Source organism: Anoplophora glabripennis, unplaced genomic scaffold (genome assembly GCF_000390285.2).
Source record: "Anoplophora glabripennis isolate ALB-LARVAE unplaced genomic scaffold, Agla_2.0 scaffold658, whole genome shotgun sequence".
NCBI classification, from domain to species: Eukaryota; Metazoa; Arthropoda; class Insecta; order Coleoptera; family Cerambycidae; genus Anoplophora; species Anoplophora glabripennis.
Window position 1 is genome coordinate 9,462 of NW_019416734.1, and position 19,766 is coordinate 29,227.

General features: G+C 34.7%; 1 protein-coding gene across 1 annotated transcript in view; it reads right to left on the reverse strand.

Annotated features, from left to right (window-relative positions):
• Positions 1 to 7,327: 7,327 nt before the first annotated feature.
• LOC108913488 (potassium voltage-gated channel protein eag) overlaps positions 7,328 to 19,766 on the reverse strand; it is a 140,539-nt gene continuing 128,100 nt past the window's right edge. The window contains exons 10-12 of the mRNA XM_023455345.1: positions 17,418 to 17,921; positions 12,780 to 13,201; positions 7,328 to 7,726 (exon numbers count right to left, since the gene is read on the reverse strand). Coding sequence (XP_023311113.1) covers positions 7,328 to 7,726; positions 12,780 to 13,201; positions 17,418 to 17,921 — 1,325 coding nt within the window. The remainder of the gene's footprint in view (positions 7,727 to 12,779; positions 13,202 to 17,417; positions 17,922 to 19,766) is intronic.

Here is a 19,766-nt window from a genome sequence, read left to right on the forward strand (position 1 = left end):
TTCAAGTATAGGATTGTGATACTGCATTGACATGCCGAACGCTTACCGAGAATACTGAGTCAGTGTGGAATCATTGCTGTACCGGCCGGTGTCAGGCCGTTAGGAAGTGTCTAACAGCACGTACGTACGGCGTGGGATTGCCATGAATTTAAGGCGGAACGGTAAGGCTTTTCGCTATTTGATTGGTTGTACGGAAATAAATCGTTTCAATTTCATATTTCGCAGTATGCGGTTTTCCATCGTATTTTAACACACAATTGAAATCAGTCTGTTTTTGATGTACCAGAGATCAAAATAAATTTCTAAAATACTTTCTGAAAATGCTGATGAATGTACATTTAATGGGAAAATAGTTAGGCACTTCTAAATAGGTAACATAATTTTCTTAAGAAGATAACCTCCCTGTAATCTAACGGAATAAATGAGTGTTGCCTAATTATTGGTTTAGATTTCCATAAGGCTGAATTTGTAGTGTTGGCAATAATAGAGGTATTCAATTTGTTCATAACTTCTATTTGACTTTACAGTTTTCCGATACTAATTATTAATAAGAATAAAATAAATTAAGGCATGTTGATTATATAGCTGGTTGGTTGTTTATGCCCCTTTGAAATACGTTCGGTCGCAACCAAAACAGACTTGCATTCATATTTCGATGGTATGCAACCCACATTATCTTTATCTGTTTTGCAAGTTACATATATTTCTATACAAAAAATGTATCAACGCCCCATGGTCAAAAACAGGTGCAGTTTTTAGAATTGAATAGATGGTACTATACAGATTTGGCAAAGGCATTTTCGTATACTATAATTTACCATCGGTCTAAAATTATGTTTTCTAAACACTTTTCGAATGCAAAGGCTTTCATATTTTATATTTTTAAGTTTTATGCAACCAGCTGTGCTAAGTTGTGTTGTGTGTTACAGTCACTCAAAATTTAGTTTCCATTTTGCTTTTAAATGAAAATTATTTAAACGGATAAGAATATACAAATTTATTTGTCTCATAAATTTTATGCATAACGAAATTTAAGTAATTTTTCCACAAGTTATCGCCTAATCGTCGTTCACAAGCATATTATTCGTCCACATATACAGGGTGCCCCATGGTTATAAATAATAAATTTAGAATGTCAGCATTTGAATAAAAGTTAACGTTTTCCATTCGTTAACAATAAATAATACTCAACTAAATATTCACTGTATGTGGTAAATGGACAACAATAAACTGGTGACAGATTAGGTGCTTGTTTTGAAGTTCCACTAAAAATTTCACAGCCATCCTCGCAAGAAATTATGCGAAATCCGTTGACTGCACGAAAAACAGTAAATACCTTAAAAACCATAAGAGATAGGTATCGGGAACCATTGTACCATTCGAAAGTGAAGAAAATTGTTCATCAGGTTGCTCAAAAATATGCAGGGTGTCCATTTAAAAGAAATAAGTTAAGATGGTTTAAAGTTGACTAAATTCGGCATCAAATTTCTGCCACCCTGTATGAAATTAAGTCACAAAACATATGGAAATTGAACACCGGTCAATTTTTATGAAACTTCGTATTTTGATAGTCCTCGTCATGCTGATCAAATGTCTCAATGGGCACGAGGCCCTACAACCCCTTCCAACCCCCCAAAACCACCCCCAAAGATCAGGGTAATAAACTTAACAGATTACAGGTCAATTGGCTTACCGTAATATTTCACTACTGTAGTCGAACCTACAGACATCTATACCATAACTAGGCTTAAGACTAGCGTAATGGGCACCGAACCCTTCAACCCCCACCAACCCCCCAAAGGTCAGGGGGATGCACTTGACAGCTTATCGGTCAATAAAACTACCGAAATATTTTACTATTGCAGTCACACAAACCCAAACCCAAACTGTAATTAGGTTTAAGACTACTATCTCCAAAACACTTAACCCCCCAACCCTCTCCATCCCCACCAAAGTCTGGCATATGACTTTTCCTGCTTACTGGTTGTGTAACTGTTTAATCGTGAATTCCATCTTACAGCCACCTAAACGATCACTACTGTATACTTTCCGACGCCGACCCCCGACATTTGAACCACCCACCTCCAACCCAAATCCCACGGTTGGGGTCGGACCAACCCCAGTTCTTATCGATGCCTGACATGACTTATCTCTGCTTACAGCTTATGAAACCGTTCAATCTCGAATTCCATCCTACACCCAACTTATTGTTTAATACCCTTTAACCCACAGGAAGTACCAAAACCTGCCATAAGATTTTTTGCTGTTTGTGGGATGTGAAACCCTGGCTGTAGATTCGACTGCAGTAGTAAAATATTTCGGTGCATTGACCGATAATCTGTCAAGTGCATCCCCCTGTCCTTTGGGGGGTTGTTGGGCTCGGTGCCAATTGATAGTCTTAAGCCTAGTTATGGTACAGGTGTCTGTAGGTTCGACTACAGCAGTGAAATATTACAGTATGCCAATTGACCTGTAATCTGTCAAGTTCATTACCCTGATCTTTGGGGGTAGCTTTGTGCCCATTGAGACTTTTGATCAGCATGACGAGGACTATCAAAATACGAAGTTTCATAAAAATTGATCGGTGTTCAATTTCCATATTATTATCTTTTGTGCTGGGAGCTTTTATCGCTCGAACTTTATTATTGTAAAATAAACATCTTTTTGAATTAGGTAGCTTTTTTAATTTTTTTTTGGAAAAAATAAAATATATCAAAAACGGTTAACTTTAAGAATAGGAAACCTTTATGAAAGTTCATCCAAAAATTGACGTAGAATCCAAAATTGCAATAATATACAGGATGTTCCATTTAAAATAACAAAAATGACGTCAACTTCCGAAGCGTTAGGTGGACGCCATTTATTTTTGACATGCTCGAAAATACTATTGCCCAAATTTTCAAAATTAAAATTGAAGTAAAAAGATGTCTATGTCTCGCCACCGTGGGACACCCCGTATTTTTATCTGATATCTAATTTTATTTTCATAATCTTACGATAATGTACTACTATCATGCATTTCATTTAAATTAAGTGATTTTGAATAGATTTTATCGAAGTGCTAATATAACTTTAATTTTTTGAAGAACGAATATTTTCCTCTGTGTCTACAATATGATCTTATATGTTTGTACTGTTTTAAAAAAGTATTACTTGGACACTTAAAAAAAATTATATAAATTTTGATAAATATTATCACTGTTATAAAATTTTCTGGAGGCACGTAGCCGGTAGAATAGATTATAGTATAGAGGGTTGCATAACTTAAAGTGGAGAATGATGAAAATAATTGAAAATCTACTAATAAAAACGTATTTAGAAACATCAAGTTTTAATAAGTACGGATAAATTAATATTTTCAAAAAGTCTTTGAGAGCTATAAATACTTTAAAAATTCGATGCCCATGTTTGAATATAAAGTTCTGTTTTTTTTTTAAGAGCAGTATATAGATTTTTATTTCTAAAAACTCGTTACCATTTTCGTAAAATTGAAAAAATAAAATTCATCAATTTTAAAGCTTTTATTCTTCAAATAAGTAAGTCTGAAAGAAAACAACATACACTGCATTACATGCAGCAATCTCAGCAACATGGATACATCTTGTAACTGGATTTATAAGTTATAAAAATACATACAACCAATTTCAATATGTATTCAGAAATATCACAAGTCAATAAAAAAAATCTCATATAGTTATATACAGTATATTATTGCTATTAATATAAATTCTATGTAATCATAAGTACCTTAGTTGTTACTATATTTTTGTTGTATGAAGTGGTGGCAGAAAAGTTTTTAATTGAAATTCCGTTCGAAGAACCCCAAAAACCAATGAAATGTAACTAACTTATTTGTAATATGAACTACGATAAGGCTGAAACAAATTTTATCACATTTTGTTCGATATATTCGTATATACAACAAATAACATATAATACTTTTAACATTTGTTAGATAATATTTAGAAGTAACATATTTTATATAATAACTAACGTACATAATTAATAACAGGTTGGCGGTTCTTCAACAATCCATATATCTAATTAGAAATAATACAAAAAATAGATAAATCTCATACTGCCTTTCTGTTTAAAGTGTTCTGTTTTATGGCGAAAAGGTACAGAGTGAAAGCAATGACGCCCCCAAAATACCTATGATTTTGGCAAGAAACATTAATACAGACATTGTGTTACTTTCCGCAGCTTTAATTGTTGTTAATAATTTATGTGCATTGCATAACACTCTGTACAATAACCAATTTATATTATAAAATCATCTTAAGTTTATGATTGGTCCTGTTGTAATTAAACAACTGAAACAGTGAAATAATTGGAACGATAAAGTTTTCAGAGTTGTAATCAAACTCTTCTCTAAGTATATCTAGTCAATATCGGATAAATATATTCGTTGTTATATATTTAAATATTCAACATTTATATAATAATTTAACATTTTTATAAGTTAAACAATTCCGTATCATCTGAGAACTTTATCGGAGGAGCAAGAACGTGATTGATTTCCGAAGAAACGTAAACTGTACAGATATATTTCAGTTGCAAAATCTGATAAAGTATACTATTTCATCACGAAAGTAGTATTCCGTGCCTTATACATGTGGTGTTGAGATTATTATGCGCTAGTTGTGTGAGTATTAACTAGAAGCTCCCAATTTAGTAATTTAGAGCACAAGGCAGAAACTCTTTGCAAATATTATAGCTTCTGTATAATTCTACAAATATATATTGTTACTATTATGTACAAAATTTGTTCTGTGTACAAAAGAGACGATCTGCAATTTTTTTATATAAAAAAATAATGAAAAGCAGCAGTATATATTACATTTTTCGCGAAACTGTTCTAATAAATCATATAATGAAAATATGAACTTAAAAAATAATAATTTCGGTATGATATAATAATATGATACATGACATAAAACGTGAAGAGCAAGTGCTTGTTATTTTATTTTAATAGAGTAAGGTTTTATACAAACTAAAAAAAATTGACTGACCCTATGCATTTTGAAGCGCTCAATCCAAATCCGATAGTTTTTCTCCAGAACCCACAGGATTTGAGTAAATCACTAAAAATTACTGAAAATCAAAAAATTAAAAAAAAAATTGAACCGGATAAAACCTTAATCTTATGTATTTTAATGAGTTAAAGACTAAGTATCTAATAATAGGAAAAAATTGGTAGAAAACCACAAATATCGAAATAAAAAATTATCTAGAAAGTTATGTTCAACCTGTTCAAGTCTTATTCTAATGTATTTTGACGAATCTGATGTTGGTCAAGCTTCCTGGCTCCCTCTATATAAATATTTTGAAGAAAGGAAATTCTTCAATCCTCAGTTTGATCATTTAAAATTTAACGCGAAAAATAGATAATTGCCAAGTGTTTCTTCAGTGATACGAGTAAGCAGATCAGAAGTTGTTGATGGTGAAGTTATCGAAGTCAGTATGGAATCTGAAAAAGAAAGAATCGGTAGCATAGACACTGTCGAAGCGGAAATGGAAGAGAGTGAAACAGAAGGTAGTGGAGACGAATACGTACCAGCAGAAAAATTAGGGATTTCTAAAGATAAAGATGAATTTTTGGGTACAGAACTAAAGAGTCTAAGATTTTCCTTCAATAAGGAAGATGACGGCTCTTTGGTGTACCATACAGATGTTCATAAAGTACCCTGCTCCTTGTATCTATGGGACCGAAACAGTTACTACAAAAAGACCCAATGACCCACAAGAGAAACATTCAACCCATCAAGTCGCAATGTTATGGAGCAACCTTTGATCGACCCTTTGAAAGTATTCTTTCCTCAGCTCCCAAAAACGGAAATTGTTTCCAATCAATTTCTGAATTTAAATAATGCATAACTGAAAGAAGATATCTGTCTTCGATGGATCTTAATTCCGAAAAAATGACAGATATTGAGAGAGCAGCGTGGCTCTAAACGTGGCTCAAAACTGTTTAGGTAGGTATAAAAGCCAGGACTACGACATTGTTCAGGAAGAAATGAAAGAAACTACCAACACTTAGAATGTTTAATAAATGTAAATATTCATGTATTGGATTCTCACCTGAACTGCTTTCCTCAAAACTTAGGTGATTATAGCGGGGAGCAGTGTGAAAACTTTCATCAACACGTGAAAGAAATTGAAGTAAGATACCAGGGTAGATGGGAAATAATGGGTGTTGAGTCCACAGTTTCTCTTTTCAGTAACCAAGAGCTATTATTTCCCAACAATAGTTCGAAAAGCCTTGCAGGTCATTCGAGGACAATAGAATGCTTTATAATTGTATGAAGTAGTTCGAAGTTTTTCCTTTCAAGATTACAGAATTTTAAATTATCAAACTGGGGCTTCAATCATTTTTTGCTATTTATAGGAGCAACCAGGAGGCTGAGTTCAGTGTATCAAAATACATTGGCATAAGATTTGGACTGGTCCAAATAAATATCTTTATTCAGTGCAAATTTCGGTATAAGTGGTTTTTTAACGATTTTCCGGCAATATTTTCTCAAATCTTCAGGTTAGCCCACTTTATTTATTTTGTCTGCTTGTATAATTCTTGATATACATATTCAGGATTCCTTATGAGGAAGTGCTACCAAAGTCAGAAGGAGAATCGTTCTTGATGGTTAAACAAAAGATTGACGCTCAAGGCAGTGGAAGATTAATCTTATTACGTGTGGTCGAGAAATAGCTTTTATGAAAATTAGAGATCTACTGATTTTATCAAACCACGTGTAGTAAAAGTAACATTGTACTACTACGATCAATATTTTATGATCATCAAGACCTTTCCATTGAATAAAGGACATATAAATGGGAGATTGTTGTATTTTGCTACATCCCAGTCTGACTTTAGAACTTTATCCTCGGAAAACATACCTCAATAAGATACTGATCACATTATCACTATACCTACAGACATTAATGAATGTGTAGGGGACCTTGACAGATTAAGACTCATTTATTAGGAAATGGTTTCCAATTTTAGTTACCTGCTACAACACCCTGAAGACGTACACCAAAAATGTTACAATGTTTAAACTTATTACACATGAGATGAAACTGATTGATTTGAATTTTGTCTAGATTATTGAAACTGCAATAATTTTTTAAAAAGATTTATGAAGCCTAACGTATACTGCTGTTAATTCTGTGAAAGGCAAAATTAATTAAAGACAAATAATTGTATACCATTTGCCAGTTTTCGTAAAATTTGCACAATAATATCAGTAGATATTCAAACAAAAATATGTCAATGACACACGACCTAGGCTAACAGTTTAAAATTAGGTTCTAAGAGATCTCACTACTGTTAAAGAAAGTCCTTGGGTTTCCGATAGGACGGGGTTTGTACTGGCTCATCGAGCATCTTCGTGGTTTCCGTTGGACTTGCAGCGGCACTGTCAGGTGATGTCACCTTTCCACTCGCCGGCGCCTGCGGCGCTGAGCCTTTCATCCTTGTTTTTGATCTCCTTTTCTTCAGTATTATAGGCCCCAGACCTGTTCCCTCCGACATACTGGATCTGGGTAACAAGTCGGTAGGCCTTTCGGGAGGAGTGTTGTTGGAAGACTTTGTTTTTGACTCAGTTTCATTCGGCGACTGAGAACTGGAACCGCTTTCTGGACCTAGCCTTTTTAGGATTTCGGAAATCATTTCCTCTATCCGATTGACTTTTTGATTCACCTTTTGAATTTCTAGTTTTACGTCTACCTACAGTACCACATAAAAATAATATTTATACAGGGTGAACCATAAATGTGTACATATATTTTAACTATGGGTATAATTCGCGATATAGATGAGTTAAGGGAAAGTTATTTTTTTAAATTAGAAATAATGGGTTATAATTTCGTTTAATCCGTCCATTATTTGTACATTTTGAGAATCGCTGTCCTTGATTCCAGCGCACCAGAGAATTGCAAGTTTGCCAAATAATATATGGGGAATTGTAACTATATAGAATAAGACATAAATCTTTCAGAATAATTCTGCAGGTTAAATCTAAACAATTGTGATATATCCTCGTTGCCTATACAATGTCACAGTGAAATCAGCAGTTCCAAAACAAGTTTTCTATTAAAAAATTAAACATATTTATATTTGATTTTTTTATCACTAATTTTTCACAAAAAAACTGCTAATAGCGGTTTCTCCGCAGTAAACTATATCTTTGTTTAAAATATATGTACAAACATATTTCAGGTATACAATTTCATGATAATCAGAATATTTCTACATATTATATTAAGTAAAGTTAATAAATTGAAGGGTGTAATAAGTAGCTTTCGTTTAATAGCTAAACAATTTCCAAGCTGTTTGCCACCACATTTATGTAGCCATTTTGACCATTTAAATGTTTATATTTGCTATATGTATTGGTCCATGTTGCATGGTTTGGAAGTTATTTTCCTATGAGGCTCTAGTTTTAGATGTTTATACATTAAATGAAGTAGCAAAAATGGTACCAGTGAATATAGAGCCAAAAATAAGAGGATTGAAGTAAAAATACCTTATAAGAAAGTTGCACCCCTGAGGCGATATACCTTCTCAAAGGAGAAGATTGAAATTCACATTTTAATTGTTTTCTTTAACATGAGGAATGCTAGAGACACAAAACTTGGTATGAGCATCCCACTAATAAGGAGACAACTTTTCAATATTTGTTCGATCATTGACGCATTTTATAAAGGAGTGAAACAGTCAACCTAATGGCAATATTTTGTTAGAAATTTTTTATATGAAGCAAATTATTCATTTAAAAATATTTATTGGGAAGACTAATTTATTGGGCAACTTTTTTATCTCTTCTAATTTTTCGATAAAACCGATAGTTTCCTAGTAGTAGTAAAAAAAATCAGATGCGTCATCGTTCACTAAAGGGGTAATTACGAAAATTTGTAAAAAGTAGGCGGATGTCACAACAAATAAATTGTTATTTATCATATTAATAAATTGACACTTTCTGTCAATAATTTAATAATAACATTTAGAATAATTTGCTATTAATTAATGAAAAATGTTTGATAGCTTATGACAGTGGGACATGTTTAGGTAAAGTATCTGAAATAAAATTTAATACAAATGAAAAACAAGAAATGCAAAATTAAATTTAAAGAATATTATCGAAATAATTTCCATTTTGCTACAAGCATAACCTAATACGTCTGTTGAAGCACATTCGCACAAACAGTTCTTGGTTATTGCGAAGGTCATCTGCTGCCTGAAATATTCTTAAGCGTAGTTCTTCTAACAAAACAAAAGGAGCGGCATAAACAATACTTTTTATGTGTCCCCACAAAAAGAAATCCATAGGCGTTAAGTCAGGTGAACGTACAGGCCAACAAACAGGAGCATCACGACCACGACCAATCTAGCGATTCGGTTAATTAAAATTTAACCATTCTCTAACGGCAAGTGTACTATGTGCAGGCGCCCTATCGTACATATACCACATCACCTCACGGTAGCGAGGGGTACATCCTCAAGTAATGTTGGAAGATTTTCGTTCAAAAATCTAAGATACTCGGCCGTTCCAAACCTGTGTGGAAGAATAAAAAGACCTACTAGAGTATTTCCTACAATTCCCATCTAAACGTTTAAACTGAAATTATGTTGACATCTTGAAACAAATATTTCATGAGTATTTTCTTCCGTCCATGAATGAACATTATGAAGGTTTATTGCAGCTACTCTAAGAAAATTTGCTTCATCGATGAAAAGTATGTATATTCATTAGGAAATTTAAGTCATGCCTGGAAATATTAATGTACCATTGACAAAAATCCACGCGGTTAGGTAAATCAGGGTCATTCCATTCTTGCACGGGTTGATGGTGAAAAGGGTATAAAAGATTTTCATGAGCTACATTCCACACAAGACTGTGAGAAACGTGCAGTTGCCTGGACACCTATCTTGTGCTTGTACTACAGTATTGTTCTAGATGTCCCAGTATAGCTTCCTCAGTTTCAACAATTCGGACATTACGCCTTCTTCCGGCACCCCCACGATTGGGCTGAATTTTACCAGTTTCGCGAAGCCTTCTTTCCACCGAGGCCAATGTTTGTCTATGAGGAATCGGTCGATTTGGATATCTTTGGTGGAATAATCTTACTGCAGCGTTACTATTTTTTCTGGATTCGAAAAACATTTCGAGCATGTCGACATATTCGTCATTGGTATAAATATGATTTGCCATAATTATTCTGATAATAAATTAATCAATTGGTACTAATTACTATTGGTTGGTAGAAAGTGTCAATTTATTAATATGATAAATAACAATTTATTTGTTATGACATCCGCCTACTTTATTTTTATAAAATTTCGCACTAGAAAACTATCGGTTTTATTGAAAAATTACAAGAGGTAAAAAAGTTGCGCAATAAATCAGTCTTCCCAATAAATATTTTTAAATAAATAATTTGCTTCATATAAAACATTTTTAATAAAATATTGCAACGGGGTTGACTGTTTCACTCCTTTATAAAATACGCCAATGATCGAACAAATATTGAAAAGATGTGTCTTTATTAGTAGGATAGATTTCTCATGTTAAAGAAAAAAAATTAAAATGTGAATTTCAATCCCCTTCTTTAAGAAGGTTAGGGGTGCAACTTTCATATTTTCATTTTAAAATTTCAGGTAATTGTAACACCTAATATCGGTTAAAATATTTTGATATTTTTCGATTCCTTTTACTACTCTCTAGAATGTTGATATTACTTAGGTCTGTTGAGTGTCTTGCAACAACTTTGTTGTGCTTCTCAAATGATGATTTTCCGTCTTTGCTATTCATTAAGTGATACTTGTGTTCCTTTCACTTCGTACGTAAATTGTTTCCCGATTTGTCCATTGCATACTTTGCTGTATGCACAGGGTCTCTGAAGTACTAGTCGAGGCAATGAAGTACTCAACCTCGGAATTTTTTGCACTAAGACGGATCGGAATGCGGTTTTTTGCATTCGCTTCCAAAAATTTTTTGTAAAAAATGTATCTACTTTGTATCTTATACAAACCGGAAATTGCAATGCTGCAGCCAAAAATGCATTCAAAAAATGCATTTTTTGAGACGGCTTTTAGAAGATTTAATAACTTTGTAAATAAGAGTCAGAACTGGCCCAAATCGGGTTCCCGGGGGTTTTCGATGTCGCTGATCATGATTGTGATGTTCAAATTGACCCATAGCCGACCTGGAGCTCAGGAACGCCGATGAACGTCATCTCCGTGGGACTCTCCCAAAATTCACGCGGGGAAGGAGAGAAACTCGGCGCCCGGGGGTTTTTTGAATCGCTGAATTCAAATATGGCATCGGCAAACACCTGGTGCACCGGAACCTGGACGTGGACGTTATCTCCGAGAGTTTTCTTAACGAGATTGCCAAAAACAACCCGAAAATCATTGTGGGGGCGTTTTTTGGGGCGCTGAATCCAAATTTCACGTCGAAGACGACATCCTGAACACCTGGTGCACCGGAACCTGGGCCTGCACTGGGCCTCGGCTGTGGGTCAATTTGAACATCATAATCGTGATCAGCGACCTCGAAAACCTCCGGGAACCCGATTTGTGCCAGTTCTGACTCTTATTTACAAAGTTATTAAATCTTCCAAAAGCCGTCTCAAAAAATGCATTTTTGGCTGCAGCAATGCAATTTCCAGTTTGTATAAGATACAAAGTAGATACATTTTTTACAAAAATTTTTTGGAAGCGAATGCAAAAAACCGCATTCCGATCCGTCTTAGTGCAAAAAATTCCGAACTTTTGGCCTATTTAGTGCTTCATTGCCTCGACTATATGTCTTTTTTGCAGTTTATCTTAGAAGGAGCTGACCCTATTTTTTGTGGTATTGTACACAACAAAGTATTTTCTTAAGAGTCGGTCTATCATATTAGTACATCCTTCATAACCTCTGATAACAAACCTGAGAAAAAAGTCAAGGCCATTAAAGAACTACGGTAAATGAAAAAATCAATGAACTTATTATTACCTGCATTATAAAGTGTAAAACTTAACTGCAAGACCTGATGTATAGGAAGATCAGGATCGAAAGAGATGAGTCTTCGATTCGACGTTTTATCATTTCCAAGGAATGATACGCTTTGTATAGAGTTAAAGACCTCTTGCGAAAGACAGAACATCGCTTGAAACGCGCTAAGATTTTCTTAACAATGTCAAAGAAATTTACCTATATGCAAATAATGTTCATGTGAAATTGTTGTTCAGAAAAGTGATAAGATGGAGAACATCATAAGAATCATTGGAAAATTTTGTAGATTAAATAAAAATGTGCATCAGATGGACCTTGTTTTCCTTGGTGGTGAAGTAATGGATTTACCTTTCTCTCCAATATTTACGTCCATAAAGTGTTAATTCATATATACCTATTGATGATATATTTATCTAGTATCATGTGTATAACATGGAAAGATTTCTAAACTACGCTAGTCAAAAATATCCGGACACCAACTGACCATGGACTTGGAAGAAATAGTACAAGGAATTTAGTAATGATTCACATGTAAAAATCAAGTATTGGAGCATCACAGCTCAGTCGCTTAGAATGAATGTGTAGAAACGTCATAGAATAGTACATACAGCAAATACCAATACTAGAATCAACGGTCTCATTCTCTAACCTAGAGTGTGATACATCTTTTGAAATTTCAAGAAATATAAACCAAACACGTGACAAACAGCTTAGAAATTGTTTGCTTATTGATAATTGTGATAGACGCCTGGAATCCAAAATTTATAATCGAATAAATACCTTAAAGTCCATGAGATTAGTAATTAATTCCTTATACTCTAGAGGAGCGATGGTTTCGGGGACGGCAGATTGATACATTGAAGCAGTTGATGGGTCTCTTAACCCACAGTCGTAGCTCTGCATTTTCCTTAGAGACAGATTCCTCAGATGCGGTTGTTCTACTTCCACCATTTCGTCTATGGTGTCTTGTCTGGTAATCCCAGGACTTGACGTTGCTGATACCTTTTGAAGCTTGGGAAAGATCTTGTTTCCTGACCCTGAAGTAGGCTGACCTCCAGAGCTACCTGATGAGGACGAGCTGGGACGTTCTTTGGGGTCTTTGGCGCTCAAGCTTCTTGTGAATGCCTGTGGCTGGCTTGAACTCTCCGAAGCCGAGTCTAAGCTAGCAGATCCAAGCAATCTTCCCCATTTACTTCCCCGTGCTGAAGGAAACATAAAAAATGCGATGAAATTCTTTTTCGTAGTTCATAATTGTTCAACAGGGAAAACTAATAACATCATGAGAAATACACATATGTACAGCATTCAGTATGAAGGAAACAATAAGGTGTGTGGGTGGTGTATGTTACCAGAATGGAAACATTTATATAAAACTACACATAACAGCTAAAGTTCATACCTTTTTTCCGTTCTACCTTAGGGAAAACATTGTAGAATTGGTCAAAAGACATATGAGTTGGTGAGAAGGTTGTGGAAATAAAAAATGTGTCAATATTTCCTTAATACGTTTACATTAAATAGTATTAAATCGTAAGTTATACTTGTACTACTTCTTGGCAATATATGTAACATTCGTAAAAATTAGAAAACAAATAGATACTGGACTATCAAAAATGTTTGGAATTTCCATTCAAAAGTGAAAATGAATACGACACTATCTAAATAGAATTGTTCATAGAATTTTTTATTATTATTTTTTTGCTTACTGTAAAGACCTTAAGCTAATTCAAATCAATTCTAAATATTTCCTAAAATTGCCATCAAATGAAATTACACATTTTTTCCTGAAAATTGAAAATAAATTAGAGAAACCATTTAAATAAAGATAATAAATACTACGCTTTGTGAGATATCTTAAGAGTTCTCCATCTGTGCACTAATTTAAGAAGTTTTATATAAATCTCCTGTTCTGGGTGAGAATAGTCTGCCACTTTCTGAACAGGGTCTCCCGCATAAGAACCGACACAGGACAGGTACATGTAGGGGTGTCCAAAATATTGTAATTTAACCAAACAAAGTTGCACCCCTGAGAAGTTATTAGCCCCCAAAGTGAGGCCCTATATTTCGAAAAAAATTAATATCTTTGCAACACTCTACCGTAGAAGAACCAAATTTGGTACATGATTTAGGTTTATTACTGATCTTCTTTGACTATGATTTAAAGTTAATAGAAGCCCTACAAAGTGTTCATTGGGGATGACTCACCCATAAAATTGTATCGAATTTTTTTTTCATTGACCGAATCGAAAAATAGTAATATTAATTCAAAGCAGAATTTAATTTAAATTTTTTTACTCTTGTTAAATTTTAAAAAACCTTATGGTTTTCAAGAAAAACCGTATTAACTGGCACAAGAGTTTAACAGTGTTCATTAGAAAATAATCGAAAAGTCAGTAGTAGGCTTTATCTTTCAAATTTGACAAATTGCCAAATAAATTTTACTACACTTCTCTCTTAATTCTACAAAAAGGAAACAAGTACCTAGGTAGTTTTTAAATAAGCGAATATTGTATTAAGTAAAAAATACAAATAAATAATAAAAATAATAATTGATATTTTTTCAACAACAATCAGAGGCAATTAATATTAAGTATTATTTTTCAATTCGGTCAATGAAAAAAAATTCGCTACAATTTTGGGTGTGAGCCATAAACACCTGCTAGAGCTTCAATTAACTTTAAATCATACTCAAAGAAAACCAGTAATAAACCTAAATCATGTACCAAATTTGGTTCTTCTGCGGTGAAGTGTTGCAGAGATATTATTTTTTTTCGAAATTCAGGGCCCCAATTTGGGGGCTACTAATACCTCAGGAGTGCAACTTTGAGGAGTTATTAGCCCATGGGGTCGCCGAATCTGGATCTAGATCTGGTTTGAGGTCAGTTCAAGATCAAATGTGGAGGATCAATTGAAAACAAAGTAAACTTACATATCTATACGTTTTGGGGGCCGTTGAATCCGAATTTGATGTCCGTTTGAAGCGATCATACCTATTAAATATTTTCTAATAGAAATAGATCAATCAACATACGAAAGATACGTATATAAATATTTTGGTTTTAAACCTAAGTGAAAAATTTGATTGGGTCTGAGCAGAGAGAAAGGTTTCACCAAGGTATTAAAGAAGGGAGAAATTTGGGTGGCAATGAAACTATTACTGATATTGCTAATGATACTAGTGATGACGAATATATTCCATATCACGTTGTGAAAAAGACAGGAACAATATCACAAAAAAAAGTAAATGATATTCGAGATTTGGGCCTGGCAGAGAATGGAGCAGAGTTCCTAATATCATGGCTAAAAAAAAACTAAGCAAGACGGAAAAGTGAAAGCCTTTTGCTATCAGTACAGAAATAAGGAATATTTTTCTAACGATGAAGAATTTTCCTTAGGTTACTACAATGATATTGTTGGATAAATTACTTCAACATGGATGTTATAAACCTAACGCACATTGAAACAAGAGTGCCATATTTTGAGGATAGTCTTACATAGTATCAAATACGAATAACATAAACGGCTTTACATTTGACCTTGAACTGAACTTAAACCAGATCTGATCGAGTCAAACGAACACCGAATTCGGATTCGGCGACTCCAAAAACGTATAGATACGTAAGTTTAGTTTGTTGACAATCGATTTTCTACATTTGACCTTGAACTGACCTTAAACCAGACCAAATCGCGGCAAACGGACACCGGATTCGGATTCAGCGACCCCAAAAACGTACCGATACATTGGTTTAGTTTGTTGACAATTGATTTTCTATATTTGACCCTGAACTGACCTTAAACCAGAGCTAATCGTGTCAAACGAACACCGGATTCGGATTCAGCGATCACAAAACCATATGGATACCATGGTCTTGTCTTTCGGACCTGCCACTTTTTTGTGTGGGGATGTGTAATCATTAATAACATCATTTGATCAGAATTTAGGAAACTTTTTAGAAAAGTTTCAATCAGCTTAAACCTTTAAAGTAAAGTAAAAATTGCCATGTTCATAATAGAATGAAACGCAACTACTTCAATTACTTATTCTATTCAAAATCTGTGTATTGTGATTTATAATAATAAACGAATATGAACATAAACAGATTTGTGTCTGATAATGTACCTATATGAACAATTCAAATAAGATAGATATCTTAATAAGATATCTTCATAGTAATAGTTTTAAAACACATTGTTACGAAATGTTTTGGTATTTGTGAAGACAACTGAATATACAAGGTCTGTTCAGAAAATAACCTAACTTTTTGAATTACGCTCCCTTTGGAAATATTTGATATGTGGTTGGCAGCATTTCGTTGCGCATAACCTACTCTGTAACGACATTGTCTTAGATTACTGATATTTCATGTAGTTTTCATGATTTGAGTGTTTAATGCGTTTAAGAATTAGTGATGATTTTTGTAATGTGCGATTTTCTGGAACAACGATGCAACGTAAAATTTTGCGTGAAACTGGGGAAAACTTTTCCGGAAATGTTTCAACATTTTAAACAGGCTTGCAGAGATGATGCTCTGGGTTGTAAGTAACGTTTCGATTGGTTTTCACGATTTAAAAGTGATCGTCGGTTAATTGAAGATAATCCTCTATCAGAAAGGCGTTCGACTTCAATTGATCCAACGTTCAAAAAGTCAAAGCCGATTGCAGAAGAGGTTAACATCTCAATTGGGTCATGCCACGAAATTTTGACTGAAAAGTTGGACCTGAATCGAGTAGCAGCATTTAGATGACCGACAACAGAAAGAAAATCGTGTGAACGTTTGTTGGCAATTCCTTGAACAATCCAATGACGACGGAACATTCATTGAAAGGGTCATAAAAGGAGAAGAAAACTGGGTATACGGCTGTGACATTGAAACAAAAGTTCAATCATCACAATGGATTGGTAAATGGTCTCTACGCCCGCCCGCCCCAAGGAAGCACGTCAAACTCGACACCTTTTTTCCACATTAAAATGGAATTGTGCATTTTTAATTCTTGCCTCAAGGTGAAACAGTGAACCGTATGTACTATCAAGGCGGTTTACAACGATTACGTGAAAAAATCCGCAAAAAGAGACCAGAGTTGTGGCGAGACAACTCATGGTCCTTGCATCATGACAATGCGCCCGCACACTCAGCTTTGTCAATCAGATCACTGACCAATAATGAATAAAATTAATAATATAGTTGAAAAAAATAAAGTTTGGTTATTTTCTTAATAGACCTCGTATATGCCCCTCTCAGTAATTTTAAGTAGCAGTAGATAGAGATCATTTAGATAACAGTAGTGAACATCTTAAACCTTCATTTGCACTTATTCAGCATGTAATTCTTTCATTGAATTTTTCAAACCGCTAATTTGCTTTCTTTTCAAATGTTTTTAATACCGATGGAATCGTTCTGTTAACTACAAAGTACCTACCTGAAGCTGGTCTGGCAACTGTAGTTTTAACGCCACCGCCACTACTGTCGTCTTTCTCGGCCACGGATGACAGTTTCGTGGTCGACATGACCCTTGAGATGGCTTTGTCATTACTGTCCTCACCTTTTTCGACATCCGACTGGGTCGTGGTGGCCGGAGCCGCAACGTGCTGGCTCCTGTCCCTTCGAAACTTAGAGAAAATCTTCCTGACCAAATGGTCCTGGTTCTGATCTAGCTGGGGCTCGTTCTTCCTCCTCTCCGCCAACTCCTTTTCTCTCTTCACGTCCGCCACTTTCCGAAAAATCAACCGGTGCCGAAGGTTGTAGGTAAGGATCAGATTCCTCGCGAAACTATTTGCGAAAGCTTGATAAAAATCTAATACTTCTAGGAGCTTGTCCCTCTTTATAGTATGTAAATCACAGTAAGTTAAAGCGCGCACATTCGCGGCAGACTGACCCACCGCGTTGTCCTTCCAAAAAGAATCCCCGAACACGTCACCCTTTCCTGGAAAAAATTGAAATATTATACTGTGGTTTTTGGTCAACTGTAAAAATCAATAAAAAGACCTTGAACGATATTTGTAAGGAATCTTGATATTAAACGGCTTCTTGCAATTCCTAAAACGATAAGAGAAATTTGATAGTAGGTACAGGACAATAGTTGGCAATAATTATACGAATTGTCCACATACAGGGTCCGACAAAAAGTTTGCAGGGGAAGCGGGAAATTTATAAGTTGATACAAATTATATTAGATGGTAATATCTGGCAAAATATTCACATACAGGGTATTTCAGGATTAAGTCGACAAACTTTAAGGAGATATTCCTCATAAAAAAATTAGAAAAAAATCAAGTATAATTTTTTTTCCAGAGACACTTCATTTTCGAAATATAGGGCGTTAAAGATTTTTAAAAAAATTCGAATTTTTTAAATAACTTCTAAATGAACAGGGCTATTTAAGCCAAATTTGGTATGAGACATCTTCTTATAAGATACCATTTTTCCATAGAAGTAGAAGTTCCGCAAGCAACCAGTGGCGGAGCTATGGGGACTCAGACTCATTAAATTATAAAAAAAATTAATACGGGCCTACTGAAAATAAAAAATGATGCTATTTTTAGATAGAACAGTTTGTTGTTGACAAAAAGTATACATTCACTTTTTTCCTAACTCTTATAGTTTCATGGCAAAATTGATTTTTCGGAAGGGTGCTTCTGGATTCTGTTGATAAACTAAAATGAACCTCAACAAATATTTTCGAGTAGGCCGCTATCAAGCAATGTTAATTTGACGTTTTAAATGTTATTTTGCGAATTGTTGCATAAATTATCCATTAGATAAAGCGTTCAAACTAATAATAAAAACAACTTTTATAATGCCGTCCATATTTTCGAACAATGTATATGCTGATATGGTCTTTGTATATGGTTTTTGTGATGGAAATAACAGGGCGGCTCGCCGCGAATATGCAGTAAGATTTCCTCATCGCAGACTACCAGCAAAGAAAACATTTTCAACGACATTCAGTCCTCTCAGACAAACTGGGTCTTTCGGTATTCCAACTTATGCTGATGGACATTTTGCCCCACTTCAGAACGAAGTAAGATCGAATACTATTTTAAACCATTTCGATGAAAATCCATCCACGAGTGTCAGAATATCTAGCTATGAGCTAGGTATTTCGTTAAGTTCCATTTGGAGGACTCTTCGGGCTGATGGACGCCATGGGCCATACGTACCATATCCAGCGTGTGCAACATTTATTGCCTCAGGACATACGATGCAGGCTTACTCAAAGGGAAATTTTAAACCAAAGGAACAACTATATTTGGTCCTACGAGAATTCACGGGCGATAAGGGAAAATCGTTTTCAGCATGAATTCCAATATAACGTATGGTTGGGTGTGTTGGACAACACTATAGTTGGTCCCTACTTTCATCCGCATCGGTTAAATGCTGACATGTTTACCAAGTTTCTTGAAAATGGTTTTCAAAATCTGTTGGAATATATTCCACTTAATACTCGAATGAACAGTAGGTTTCAACAAGATGGTTGTCCTGCCCATTTTGGTAGAGGTCCTAGGGAGTGGTTGAACATTAATTATTCCAGGAGATGGATTGGTCGTGGAGGACCTGCAGCGTGGCCCGCACGTTCACCGGACTTGACACCGATGGATTATTTCGTTTGGGGTGCTGTTAAACAAAAAGTCTACGAGGTGCCAGTTGATATTCTAGAAGTCCAAGCGTGTCGAGAATTAACTCCAATTCTGTGTCGATCGGCCACTACATCCCTAATTAGATGATGTCGTGCTTGTCTACAGTCCGGAGGCGCCCATTTTGAACAAAA